Genomic DNA, 13,467 nt, shown 5'->3' with positions numbered 1-13,467 from the left:
CTCTCCCAACAGTGAGCCATGCACAGTCAGAATTAGGCTGCCTTTGTTGTCTCACTGGTAATTCTGAGATGCCTCTGTCCCAGAGATGTCTGTTCCAGTGTGTGTCAGACCATGTATGACATAACCACATGCATTCACAGCCCCTCCCACTCAGTTATTCAGCTGGTTTATGACTGACGCTGATTTTATTTAACATGTCCATTTCCCCCCCCCTTAAGGCCTCTGGTTAGGTAAAAATTACCCAGGAGACTCTCCCTGGCAGCTAGCTTTCATGGTGCTGGGTGGTGCTATGCCAGTGGCAGCGGAGCCAAGGCATCAGTGGTCTCAACCCAGTGCTGGACCCCAGGCCACAACACTGACGTGCCAGCCAAGATATGCCCACCGGTGCAATCTTGGCATGGCTACTGTGGAGTAGTTAACTGCTTTCTGGTTGAGTTTGAGGCCTGTTCCACAGGAGGGATTTCATGCTTGGAACTATAATCTTGGCCAAAAGTTCCTGACTGGGGCGGTCACAGGCCCTAGGGTAGAAGTTGCTATTGTTGCTTTTCTGAACAGCCATGTTAAAAATCATCTTCTGGGGGTTGGGGATTTAGCTCAGTGGTAGAGTGCTTGCCTAGCAAGCACAAGGCCCTGGGTTCAGTCCTCAGCTCTGAAAAAAGAAAAAAAAAATCGTCTTCTGCTGGGCAGTGGTGGCACACGCCTTTAATCCCAGCACTCAGGAGGCAGAGGCAGGCAGATCTCTGTGAGTTCGAGGTCAGCCTGGTCTACAAAGTGAGTTCCAGGAAAGGCACAAAACTACACAGAGAAACCCTGTCTGGAGAAACCAAACCAAACAAACAAAAAATGTCTTCAAAGTATTTGTTTTTACACCTATAGATCTGGACTGTTCTCCAGCTTGGCCAGAGAAGCTTCTTTTTATAATAGGCAGCGATTAATGCAAAGATGCATAATTGGTCCCAGTGGCTGAGAAAAGGGGATTGAGCATTCAGTCCTGAATGGGGTATCCTAATGAGCTCTCCCCATCCCCATGCACCCTTCAAGGCCCAGGGAACTTTGTAGAAGAGAAGCAGGAAGAACATAGGAGCTGAAAAGTGGTGGGGAGTGCCATGAGACGCTGTCTTCTGGACATACATGATGATTTCACTTCCAGACTCAGAGCAGCTGTGGTGATTTGCTCAGGACTGCACCAAGTCAGGCCAGATGAGATTCTGGCCTAGGTGGTGTGGGTGGGGACATGCTCCATGCCTCACTCCTTATATGAGGCACTATTGGCAGTTAGTTGACAGCTGCTGGGGGAGGGCACTGCCCCATACCACACACACAGAGGTAGCTGGAGCTAGCTTCTTCTTTTTTTTTTTTTTGTATGTGGAGCTGAGGATCGAACCCAGGGCCTTGCACTTGCTAGGCAAGCGCTCTACCACGAGCTAAATCCCCAACCCGGAGCTAGCTTCTTGAGCTCTAGCGGTGAGATGTTCCCCCCTGACTCCCAGCGTAACGCTTGTGCATGGGAGGTAACACTAATGGGACTTACTGGGTTATCAGAAAAAGACGTGAGAGAGGACCATGTTGAGGGGAAGATAAGGTGAGCAGCAGAAGGGAAATGGGGTGTCGATGTAGCTGTATTTCATTGTGTGTGTGTATGGAATTCTTAAGAATAAAGGAAAGTTTAAAGTTTCAGGGAAAGAGACATCGCCTTCCAATGGTAACTGACAGAATCTGACCACCTCTTAGCCATGTTGTTGGATTTCAGTTACTTCATGATCTGTTTAAACCACATCGAGTATCTTGGGACTGTGGTGAGGAGGAACACATGTGACTGCCCTGGTGGTGGCAAACCCAGGATCCCTGTGAGGAACCAGGTCCCCTTGTGTTCTCGGGTCACCACACTGCCCTCCACCCAAGGCCCCGTCACCACGCTGCCCTTCTCACAGCTTGTTCTTGTTGTGACAGTCACGTTCAGGGTCTGTCCACATTCCTCCCCATCCACCTGTGTGACCGGCATCATCATCGGTGTGGTATCCAGGTCTGTGCCATTGAGCATCCAGCCACTGAGGCGACCCTCTGTTCCAGGGATGAGGACATGCTCGGCAAAGTCCCTCTCTGGGATACAGACAGGGAGCCCTGAGCTGGGACAATGCAAGGGTTTCTCTAGTTCCAGCAGTGAGAGGTCATTCTCCCCTGACTCCTCATCATAGCGCATGTGCACATGAGCGCTCTTGATCCCAATTCTCTGGCCAGCATCTGAAATCATGAGCAACCAACCACTTAGACAATCTCCAGGAACTGATTTCTCAGTGTAACCCTGATGGGGGAGAGGCAGTGTTTTTCTGTGACTCGAATGCAGATCACAGCATGGGCCGGGTCAACTCATATCCCTGGCCTCTTCACACTGTCCTCTAAAACAGCCAATTTTTTATTCTGGAACACAGGACAGCATGGGGGTTGGTTAGAAAACAGGAAGCGGTGAAATGAACATGGCCACTCAGGACGCGGTCAGTTCTTTCGCGGTGAGTCCCAGCCACGTTTTGTTCACACAGGTATTTAAGGATAAGGAGTGAGACATGCTCACATTTGCTGCTGAGCACATCCACAGCTGACGATGGGAACTTCCCAGAGGGGAGAAATGTTGTCCAGGCTTTAGAGATGGAAAATGAGATACAGATATGTTCTGAGATGAGACAGGGTTGCAGCCCCTATCATAGGGAGGAGGGATTTGAACCCAGCTCCTCTGGCTCTCAGCCAGCCCTCCTTGTCCAGGTGGTTGCTCTACTGCTGCAATTTGTCCTGTGCTGGATGCTACTTAGCATTGGCTCGCTGTGTCCACATTCTACTAGAAACGTCTTGGTTTGTATCTGCATGTAATTTTACAGCTGCCTCGGTATTACTGAAGCTATTTCATGTCTTGCTTTAGAAACAAAATTTCTATTTGAAAAATTTCCATGTTATTCCTGTTGGATTATTCGTTTTATTTATAATGAGATAATATTCATGAAAGAAATACTCACTTGCTTTGACACTAATGTTGTTGTGTAGTAATGAACACTTTGCTGTGGTCAACACGAAGTCCTCCTGGATTAAAACACCACCACAGAAGTCCTTTCCTTTGGAATTTGTTAATCTGACCTTGAAAAAACAGAAAATCGCTGTTAGCAGCCAGTGTAAGATTAGAGAACAGTAAAGCTGAGTCTAAAGGCTGTCAGGGGCACCAGGGACAGTCAGTGTCCACACTCCACTGTTTCTTCCACAGCCACCAGCTCTCTGACGCCTCAGCCAAGGAAGAGTGACGGCTGTCAGGTTTCCCTCCCCCTGGAACAAGGAAAGCAGACAGAATTGAAAGGCTGGTCACCAAGGACCATGATCTTTCAGGGGCCAGCGCTTTCGTGACTCCTAAGCTTGCATGGCAGTTCAGGAAGGGTGACTCAGGCAGAGCCCACAGAGTGGCAAGAACACCAGGAGGCACAGTGGTTACAGTTGTCGGACGATCTTAAAGGGGACGACTGGGGAGCTGCAGGCTCTCCTGGTTTTCAGGGGTCGTAATGAGCGTGTGAAGATAAGCTACTTAAGACCAGGGAAGCTTACTCTAAAGTGTTAGAGGGGACAGTTCTGGGACCCATGAAGGCTGCAATAGTGTGCTATACCAACCAGTTGAAAATGTGGCCAAGCATTTGGTAGAGCACAGTAGGGTCTTGTCTCTGTAGGGGAAGTCAGAGAACCAACCTAGAACACTGCGCTGGCCTTCCCCAGCAAAGCCTAAATCAAGGTGTAATTGGATTAAGCTGTGTCCAGGTATCTTAACCATGTTCCAGAGCATCACTGAAGTATATTTATAAAGCACAAAGCTTTCTGTAGCTAATCAATTATAGTTCTGCAATCCATTAATAGTCACCAGGCAGAAAAATAACACATGGCTTATGTTCCATACTGAGGAGAAAGATCAACCAAGCTGACTCAGAACTGTTAGGTATGGACAGGATGATGGAGCTGACTCAGAACTGTTAGGTATGGGCAGGATGATAGAGCTGACTCAAAACTGTTAGGTGCAGGGAAGATGATGGAGCTGACTCAGAACTGTTAGGTGCAGGCAGGACAATGGAGCAGCAATTACTATTCCAGAAACCCAGAGAAATAAGCAGAGAAAAAGTCTGTTTTATGTAGATGATGGTTACAGGGTGTGGGTTGTGGGATTCACATCAGATTAGATGCAGCAGATTAAGACAGAGAGGAGCCTGAAACCTTATCCACCCAGACCATGTTCACACTCCCAGGCCTAGCTGGGGTCATGCACGGCCTGATAAGTGTTAGTTCTAGCTTCCTTTTGCAGCAGATGGAGACTGTTACAGAAGTCCACAATTTGTCAAAATACAGAGAATCAATGGCTGTGGGGTCCCCAGACATAATCGATATATTTTCAATGCAGCCCCTATACCTAAGGTTCAGGGGAATTTCAGGAAAGAGGTAGAAAAAAATAAAACAAAATAAACCAGACCAGGATGCCTGTTGTGAGATAGTGTTCTAGACACAACAGGGAAGCTTCATCCATAAAATCTCAGCAATACAGTTGCCTAAACAAGACATGCATAATGACAACACCAGTTGACATGCTAATGTGGGTGGAGAAATTTCACAAAGCTCAGGAAAGAGTTTGTTCCCAATTCCCTCAGTCATCGCCCGTTTGGGGCCCGAAAGGGGAAATGACAGATGGAGTTTGTAACAGAACAGAAGTTGTTAGCGGACGCTGTTACCTGCCACGGGAAGCTAGGTGGATCCTGGCCGTCTTTTTCCAGTGTCCTGATGTGTTTGGAAGTCAGAGCCCCACAGGCACATTTGTCTTCATTTGTGGTTGGCAACATGAGAAGAAAATCAGTGTTTTCCGAGTGGACGTGGGATCTACCGTGGTGCTAGCCGGAAGTCTCATCTGAATGCTGGTAGACTCGAGGTCATTGGTGGCCATGGGGAGCAGGCAAAGCTGAACTGCCTGCTCCCAGGCTTATTTAGGGAGCAGTTTGGATAATAGAGTCATGGGCTTCCTGACACAAAGCACTTCCGGCACTCTGGTTGCTCTAATGTGGAGGCCAGAACCCCGAGTCAGCAATTCCATCCCACTAACCACGGCACTACACCCTGTAACCGAGATGAGGATGAAGGGGCTGTGGAGGGTGAGATGGCCTGCCTCTGTAGGAACTCACCACTTGGACTGCATGATTTGCGGTCCGTTCCCAGCTTGTAGCCATTTGCACAGCTGCACATGTAGGATGACTGCCCTGGATGGCAGAAGTGCTGGCACCCGTTGGTCCTCTCGAGGTGACATTCGTTTTTAGCTGAAAAGGAAGAGAAAGCTAAAACCAGCCTTGCCGATGGATGTGGAATGGTCAGTGTTCTTGTCTACTTGGCATGGGTCTGGCTCGCCTGTCCCAGTGTTGCTTGTATGTTACATGTACAAAATAATAATAATAATAATAATAATAATAATAATAATAATAATAATAGAAGCATGGAGCTACACCCACAGTCCTCATTATTCCCACCTTGCCAGTTTTCATATAAAGCTTCCCACACTCAAGTGTCCCAGGTACGTCCATGGAGACACAGTGAGATGGCCCCTATGTTCGGCCTCAGGAGGAGTCACCCAGTCCTGGACATCTGACTGGTATGGCATCTATGTTCCTAGCTGTTTCCTTTTCCACTGCAAAGGCTTCAGTCTTTGGATTGTTCCTTCAAAGAGCAGAAATGGGACCAAGAGGGGGCTCAGAGCCCAGTGTAAGCAGCGGAGCAGCTGAGGTGAGACACCCATAATGCCCTGCCAGGGAGATGGTGGTGCAGGAATCTGGAGTTGGGAGCAAAGATCTGGGCTGAAGAACCTTTTCTCCCAGAGGGCTGCTTCTGAGCTACAGTCCCAGGAAGAGGGACATGCATTTTTTTCTGTAGTTGACAATTATCAGGAATTCATTCCCTTTGCCCCAATGAGGTCATTTGCATGGGTGTTTAAGGACTTTTCTTAGTCAGACCTTGTGGTACAGGTGTCTATCACAGCTACTCTGAAGTCTGAGAGGGGAGGATCATTAGTTCAAGGCCTGCCTGGACTATATAGCAAGTTCCCTTATTTTTATGTTTTATGGAGAGGGGTGTTTTGCCTATATGTGTCTGTGTACCATATGGGGCAGTACCCACAGAGGCCAGAGCCGGTGTTAGTTCTTCCTGGGACTGGAGTTATCGAAGGTTGTGAGCTGCCATGTGGGTGCTGGGACTCAAACCTGGAAGAGCAGCCTATCCCATATATTGAGACCCTGATCAAAAATAGAAAGTAAAAAGGACTGGAGGTGTAACTCAGTGGGAGAGTGTGCCTGCCCATGTGAGACTCTACATTCAAACCCTACAGCTTAGAAGGGGGTGGGGGGCTATTTACTTATGAAGCTTTGCTTTGCTTTTTCTCTCTCTAGAGTACCCCTGACTGGGGTACTCAGTCAGACACACCTGTGTGCAACCCCTTCCAACTTGCGGATTGTGGATTGGGGGGATGGTTGGGAAAGGGGACCCTGTGCGATGACAGTTTCAAGAGGGCTAGGGCTGGACAGTGGGTCACAGAATGCTGCCATCACCTGTGGCATGATGTCCATGGTGGAATGGAATAGGGGAACCAAGGAGTCCACCGAGATGAGTGTATCAAGGTTCCCAGGGCACCCTTTCCTGCCTGAGTAAGCTGCCCTGTCCCAGCAAGCCCCATCCTGGGTTGAGAGTGGGCGGAGCCTCACCCATTGCGCAGTTCCTGCCCTCATAGCCAGCGGAGCACACACAGCTGTAGTTGCGGATGTAGTCCTTGCAAAGCCCGTTGTTGAGGCAGGGCTGGGAGGTGCATGGAGAGCCACCTACGGAAGCAGAAGGGCCTCTGAGAGTGCACTGCGGACCCCTGGAGTCAGGACCATCCTAAGCTGGCTCCACTGGGGAAGAGGAGACCAAGTTCCAGGGGCTTCCTGTCCCGTTAGGTGTCATGTGTCCCCAACCCCCAATCTCTCACCATTATTGTCACGCACCCCAAGATCTTCTACTCATTTCAAAGTGCGTCCTTGCTTTCACCCACCCTGTGTTCTTCATTCACTTTCACATCTCTTTCTGTTGACACCCACCCCACGCTCTTCATGAGGAGAGCCTATAGAGTAGATCCCAAGACAAACATCTGGGTTACAGCTGCAGTTCTCAAATCTGATCCATCTCCTGGCCGACAGCATGCCCCTTCCCAGAAATAGGATGAGCTATGAGGTGAAGAAGGACTCTTGTCTGTTTTCTGAACCTCAGCTGCCTAGGAACTCACAGACATCAACACAGTGAAACCAGAGGCCTCACTGTGGTCTTGCCAGTGGGAGCCTGGGGACCAATGCCCTTCCCCGGGCAGACAGCAAGTCCCAGGAGCCACAGGTGTAGAATGTGAATCTATGGCCCCAGTGGAGACTGTCCTGAGTCTCAACCCAGGCCAGAGAGCTGAGAAAGCACTTACCACCGTACTGTTTCCAGAATCTTTCCTGCCAAAGCAAAAGGTAAGAACATTATCATGGGGTCTTTCTGTATTCAGTCTACCATGGATGGACTCAGGGGTAAGAAAACATGGGTTTTACTCACTCATCTGGAGGATATGGAATTTTTCTGTGTGATTTAACAGCCTGTTTTCATTGAACAGGAGCGGAATATTACCAGGTTATTTACCGTGTCTCAAGGAGAGGGAGGATGTTGTGTGTGAGGACACAAAGCTACAGCACCTCCTTCCTGGCTGCTTTCTACTTCACTCTACAGAAATGCCTGGCAATTGTCTGAAATCTCTATCTTTTTTTAAAAAAAAGTAAGCAGTTATAATTTTAAAGGTTCATGGGGAAGGCTGGAGTGGGACATCCAAATGAGCTATTCAGACTTGTGGTGTGTCCCCAAACCGTACTCCTAATGATGTGTGGATGACACCATGATCGCTCTTCCCCCTCAGGAAATCAGCAAATTGAAATTTAGGGTGGGCTACTTCCATTAAATGACAGACAGGCTGTTTCAGAAGGATCCTCTATACTATATGAATCTTTAGGAAACTATAATTAAAAACATTTGAATACTCTAGGGATAAGAAGCCACTGTTTTATCCACAACCAGTTTTAAATATTGCTACATTAACATGTAAGACTATTGTAATGCTAGAGACTGAACTAGAACTAGACCAGCTCTCCACCACCGCGCCACACCCCAGCCTGGGAGATTGTTATTAAATGTTTTACAACTATATTCTGAGGTACTTACATGAAAATAGTTACCGTTCCTTTGGTTTTGGCTCCCTCTTTCTGTCATCTGATAATCTTATGAGTAATTAAAAAACGCCAAATGCTTACCTGACTGTTTGTGTCTGTGCATGTGTGAGAAAAGGATTCACCTAATCTAGACCATGGACCATGGAAAATTTTCTGTGTGTGTGTGTGTGTGTGTAAGGGAAGAGTTTTGTCTTTCTAAAATTCTCCCAACACGTGCCAACAGTGGAGTTTGGTGATTTGGTTGTGTTGTGGTGGGCAGGTCTCCCCAGTGAGGTAGCCCAAGCAGAAGGAGTCTGGAGTGTGGCCCCCACCTGCTGCTAGGCCCGTTTGCCTCCCACCTCTAAGTCTGGCTTCTCATCTGTGAAGTCAGGCTCACACCAGCCCCACCCCAAGGAAATGGGCCAATTAAACCTGTTCCCTGAGACAGCTGGGCCTGAACAGTTAGAAAGCACGCGTGCCTCGAGGGGGCTCGCGGGGGCTCGCGGGGGCTTGTGGGGGCTCGCGGGGCTCACGTACAGTCACGACATCATCTTCAAACACTTCTCTTGCTTCCTCGTAGTTGCAGATTTCCTCATAACATTCCTTTTCCAAGTTGCCCTTGAAGATTTCCTCCAGGAGATAAGAACCAGCGCGTCTCCATCTCACCAGGACTTTGTTTGCCTCCGGGGCTGGAAGAAACACTGCCGGTGGGGAGTGGGGGTGTAGCAGTGTGAGCAGGGAGCCCTCTCCCTCAGGGTGCCTCAGCTGGAGCATGCTATTCCCTAGTGTTCAGCAGGGCCTGGTGTGCGCTCCTCTTCAGGGCCAGCTAGCTGGTCATTCCTATGCTACCCATGTATTTTCTTTGTGTTGAGTGGGCGGATGGCCCTTATGGGTTAGGCCGACACACTGGCTCAGAGAGGCTGTGCACAGTTAGCTGCAGTAGGTGGGTGTCCACGCAGAAAGCATGATATGGGACAGCTTCAACATGATCTACGCTGGTATTTTCCAATCTCAGTGTTGCAAAAATGCAACACCTGTGGACAGACCCATGGAGAGTGGAGAGTGTCTGTATGTGAACATCGAATAAAGGAATGTAAGGCTTGAGTGGTTTCTCCATGGTGGGAAAGAGTCCTGAGCAGGCAGACGGAGACAGCCAGCTCTGGAGCATTTTACATGAGTGTGGGCTCAGGTGAGCTCCCTCAGACAGAGCTCAGATCTACAGAGTTCTCCTTCCTGCCCATTCACAGGATAGTGTTGGGCTCTGAGCATCGCCTATCCATGCTGCCACCTTGGATACTTTGGGCAGTGGTCAGGGGAAAGGATGGTTTCCTCAGAGATGCACCACAGTTGTGTGCTAATGTGCCAAGATGCCTGCATCCACCCTAGCCAGGGACAGTGATGCTACCACAGGCTTAGAGACATAGCCCTGCTCACCAGGAGCACTCAGCTCACAGCACCTGTCTAATGCAAGCTGTCTTTCCCCCACACCAGTATGCAAGGTACCAAGAAGCCCCATTTGGCTAAAGTTGTGGCACGTGTGGATCACAAAGGCTCAGCAGCTCAACCCGACAACAGTGATTTTTCTGAGAACTTTGGTCGTGCTCAGGGGCTCGGGCCAGTGCTGAGAGCCAGCGTACAGGACTTGTCCGTGTGGGCTCCACCCTCACAGGGAGTTGGCATTGAGCAAACTGTTACACATCAAGTGACTAGTGATGAGGAATGTCAGGTGTGGATGGAGGGAGTGAAGGAGGCAGAGAGAGCAGAGGCAAGTGGCCTGGAATCACAGCTGAGCTGAGGAGCCGTGGGCTGCACTCAGGGTGGGGGAAAGGAGGACGTGGACAGAAAGAGGGCACAGAAGAGACTCCTGGAAGCTGGGATGGAGGTTTGGATAACTCCAGGATAGAAAGAGCAACATGGATCAAGGCTCAGGCTACGTGTCCCCATGCAGTCCTTTGGCCCAGAACAAGAACCCTGACATCTAGATGGACAGGCTGCAAGCTAGCTTTGGCTAAGGGGTGCCCAGCCAGGTCTTGTCCTGCACGACTTAGGCTGTCCTTGGCCTGACAAGTTCTTGTCCCTTTCAACAGCTCTACCACATGGCAATGAGATCCATACCGACCTTCAGGAGGGAGAGTGAGAACGTGGCTTGTCCTTTAGGACCTCTAGAGACAGTACCATCTATAGAACCATTCGGGCTGTACCAGGAAGAGATGGCTAGGTCTGGTGGTCCATTCCTGTACTCCTAGCACTCAGGAGACTGAGGCAGGAGGATTGCCAAGAGCTGAAACTAGCCTGAACTAGTGAGTTCCAGACTAGCCTGGGCTATAGAATGAGGTCCCAGCTTTAAGAAAATGTTTTTATTTTATGTTCAAGATATCTGTGTATTATTTCTCCTGTAGTTGTACATAAAATGTTTTTATATTTGAAAGAAAGGACAAATACCACAGAATTGTATTATGTGAAATATATAGAACACACACACACACACACACACACACACACACACACACACACACAGAAAATGTTTTTTAAAGAAAGAAACAGCAAGTGCTTACCTGAAAGCTCCACCTGGTGCAGGACAAGGGTAAGGGTGAAGGCGAGGAGGAGGCCCCGGAACAGCAAGGTGCAGCCAGCCATGCTGACCCAGAGCCCGGCTGGCCCAGGCAGGGCAAAGTCTGCAGACAGGCAAAGTCCAGGGCCCCGGGAGGCACAGTGGTCAACATGTGCCTTAGAATACACAGTGGGCTAGATTAAGTGACCTGTGGACCTAGATGTTAATGGCTTGTGTAGGAGACGCACCCTCGTTTATGTTCCCTTCCAGCATTTACTGTCAGCCAGGGTGGGAGGAAAAGGTAGACTTGGAGGGGACAGTGGAGGCGCCTCTGTGCAGGTGGCCTTCTTTCCCTGCAAGGCACCATCCTGGGTCCAGACCTAGCAGTGAGTGGGAAGGACGTCACCACAAGAAATGTGTAGGGGCAAAGGAGGGGCACAGAGAATTGACAGGGGGGAATGAGACAGTGCCAGACGAAGATGGGCAGGTAAGCAGAGATCTGAAGGCTGGTAGACAGTGTGTCTACCCCAGAATCAGCTTCTCCAATCCATCCAGGATAGAAAAAAAAAAAAAAAAAAAAAAAAAAACAACCATGACCAAAGACATCTGGGGCTCACATTCCTCAACTCTGGGAGGGGCATGGCCCCTGTGAAAGCCTCCATCTGGAAGGAAGTCTTTTCTCTTGCCATTTGCTAGGTCTTGTTTCTGGATCAGGAACAGAGCCGAGTAAGGAGACTGTTCTTTTCTGTGCTCAGTCTAGAAACCATCATCATCTGCTCTGGGAATCCACACTCTGGGTCCCCATCACACCCCAGGGAGCCTGCACCCACATTACCAGTACCACAGGAAGTCTGAGTTCTGATTGCCAGAGCCACAAGGGGAGATGCCTTACTAAATCTGGGGTTCACATTCTTGACCCCTGACACTCAGGATCTGGGTGCTGGCTTTTCTGTTTGCTTTGAAATTATTGGTGATTCTTTTAATGTTTGTAGTGGTGAATGAGGTCTAACACGATGTGCTTGTGAGCAAATTCACTTTCCAGTGTCCACTCAGGTTCCCCATGAGCTGACCCCACACCCACACAGACTCTTGTGCTTGTCTTTCTGTTGGTACAGAACCTATGTGGGTGCTGACCTTGTCCTGGGGTTGTTGGAGACCAGGGAGTTCTTGTTCTTAAGGACAGACACAAAGTCCATCCATGGAGGTGGGTGAAATCATGGTCTTCCACTCCTGACATGCATGTAGGGCCAATGGGCCACGGAATGGTGTTCTCCAATGTCCACAACACTGACCCAGCTGTGGCTGCGGAGCTGAGCTCTGCTCTCAGGCCCCCAACCTCAATCTTGGTCATTATGGTTCTAGGAAATCAAGGGCTGTTTTTGTTGATTTTCCCCAATCTTGCAAAATCTGTTTACAAAGGACTCGGTCCAGCTCTTGATTTGGGGGAGGTTTTGTACTGGAACCTTTAAACTTTGCTTAGGAAAGTTATGCAAAATGCAAACTATAGGAAAACTTTTGGGGGAAAAAGTTTATTTACTGAAAGTAGGCTTGGTTCCCACAAACATTTAACTTGGGGCTCAGAGACAGTGGAAGACTGGAGAGGGGAGACATGCCATGGACACCTGCTTTGCTGGCATGACAGTGCCTGGAAGAGTTCCAGAAACTTCTGGGGTGAGGCTCGTTCCAGAGACTTAGAAGTTAATGTCTGGGATAAGGCCAGGATTTAGGCTTTGCAAAGACCCCTCTGGAGTCTCCTAATCCAAGCAGGGCTAAGGCCCATGTGTTTGGGGGTAGGGTCGCTATTAGCCCTTGGTAAGCCAATAGCGTGCTCAGGAAGAAGGGCCCACGCACATTCAACACCAAATTTAGCCCTCACCAGGCAGCCCATCTTGGGAGACTCTTGTGTACACTTATCACTCAGCCTCATTCAGGAAGATACATGCACACTTAGCATGTAGCCCAGCTCATGGAGACTGCACGCATACTCAACACTCAGCTCGGCACAGAGTCCATGTGCATTCACCAGGAAGACTCCTGGACACACTCAAAGGCAGCCCAACATAGGATTGGTCCTTGGCTTGGATCTGGGTTAAAGGTTCCTTTACCTTTAGACAAAGATCTTAGGGTATCTTCCAGGGATTCTTTACTTTCAGTGGATGGCATGGTAGCAGCAATTCTATGTTGTCTAGTTCCCAGAGGAGAGTGAGGGTTCTCTGGCCAAGCAAAGGAGCATCCGAGTCTGGGCCCCCAACCTAAACCACCTGCTGTGGTGTTGAAGTTCTGTCCCACTCTGTGTGTGTGTATGTGTGTGTGTGTATGTGTGTGTGTGTGTGTGTGTGTGTGTGTGTGTGCATGCATGTGCATGTGCGTGTGTATATGTGTATGAGTGTGTGTGTGTGCGTGTGTATGTGTGTGTGTGTGTGTGTGTGTGTGTGTGTGTCCTATGGTGTGGGCATTTGTTCTCAAGGTAGTTAAGTTAGTCAGTTGAGAAGGTCACACACTGTGGTGGTGGGCAGAGATGACTCCCATCCCTAGAGCTGGTGACTCCCTGAGAGTCCTCTAGTCTGGCTCAGGAAGAGGAACCTTTGCTCAATTAGAGCCTGTTTCTTATACCGTGAAGTTAAGGGAACATCAGATTGGGACCCAAAGAGTCTACCACTG

At 49.2% G+C, this 13,467-nt stretch overlaps 1 protein-coding gene across 1 annotated transcript; it reads right to left on the bottom strand.

Annotated features, from left to right (window-relative positions):
• Positions 1-1,750: 1,750 nt before the first annotated feature.
• Proz (protein Z, vitamin K dependent plasma glycoprotein) lies at positions 1,751-10,892 on the bottom strand. The gene is made up of 8 exons (XM_036209286.1): positions 10,811-10,892; positions 8,793-8,956; positions 7,490-7,514; positions 6,750-6,863; positions 5,187-5,318; positions 4,743-4,828; positions 3,006-3,123; positions 1,751-2,241 (listed from the first exon to the last, which is right to left on the bottom strand). Exons 1-8 carry the CDS (start codon positions 10,890-10,892, stop codon positions 1,751-1,753), a joined length of 1,212 nt encoding a protein of 403 aa, XP_036065179.1.
• Between the last annotated feature and the right edge of the window lie 2,575 nt (positions 10,893-13,467).

Source organism: Onychomys torridus, chromosome 17 (assembly GCF_903995425.1).
Source record: "Onychomys torridus chromosome 17, mOncTor1.1, whole genome shotgun sequence".
Classification (NCBI taxonomy): Eukaryota; Metazoa; Chordata; class Mammalia; order Rodentia; family Cricetidae; genus Onychomys; species Onychomys torridus.
This window is presented reverse-complemented; position numbering and strand designations above follow the sequence as displayed.

Excerpts from the sequence above, each read along its gene's own strand:
- Proz (XM_036209286.1), bottom strand. The coding sequence starts at position 10,892 with ATGGCTGGCTGCACCTTGCTGTTCCGGGGCCTCCTCCTCGCCTTCACC. Across the intron at positions 3,124-4,742 it reads CACCTAGCTTCCCGTGGCAG|GTCAGATTAACAAATTCCAA; the intron begins GTAACAGCGTCC and ends TGTTTTTTCAAG. Across the intron at positions 2,242-3,005 it reads CAACATTAGTGTCAAAGCAA|ATGCTGGCCAGAGAATTGGG; the intron begins GTGAGTATTTCT and ends TCATGATTTCAG.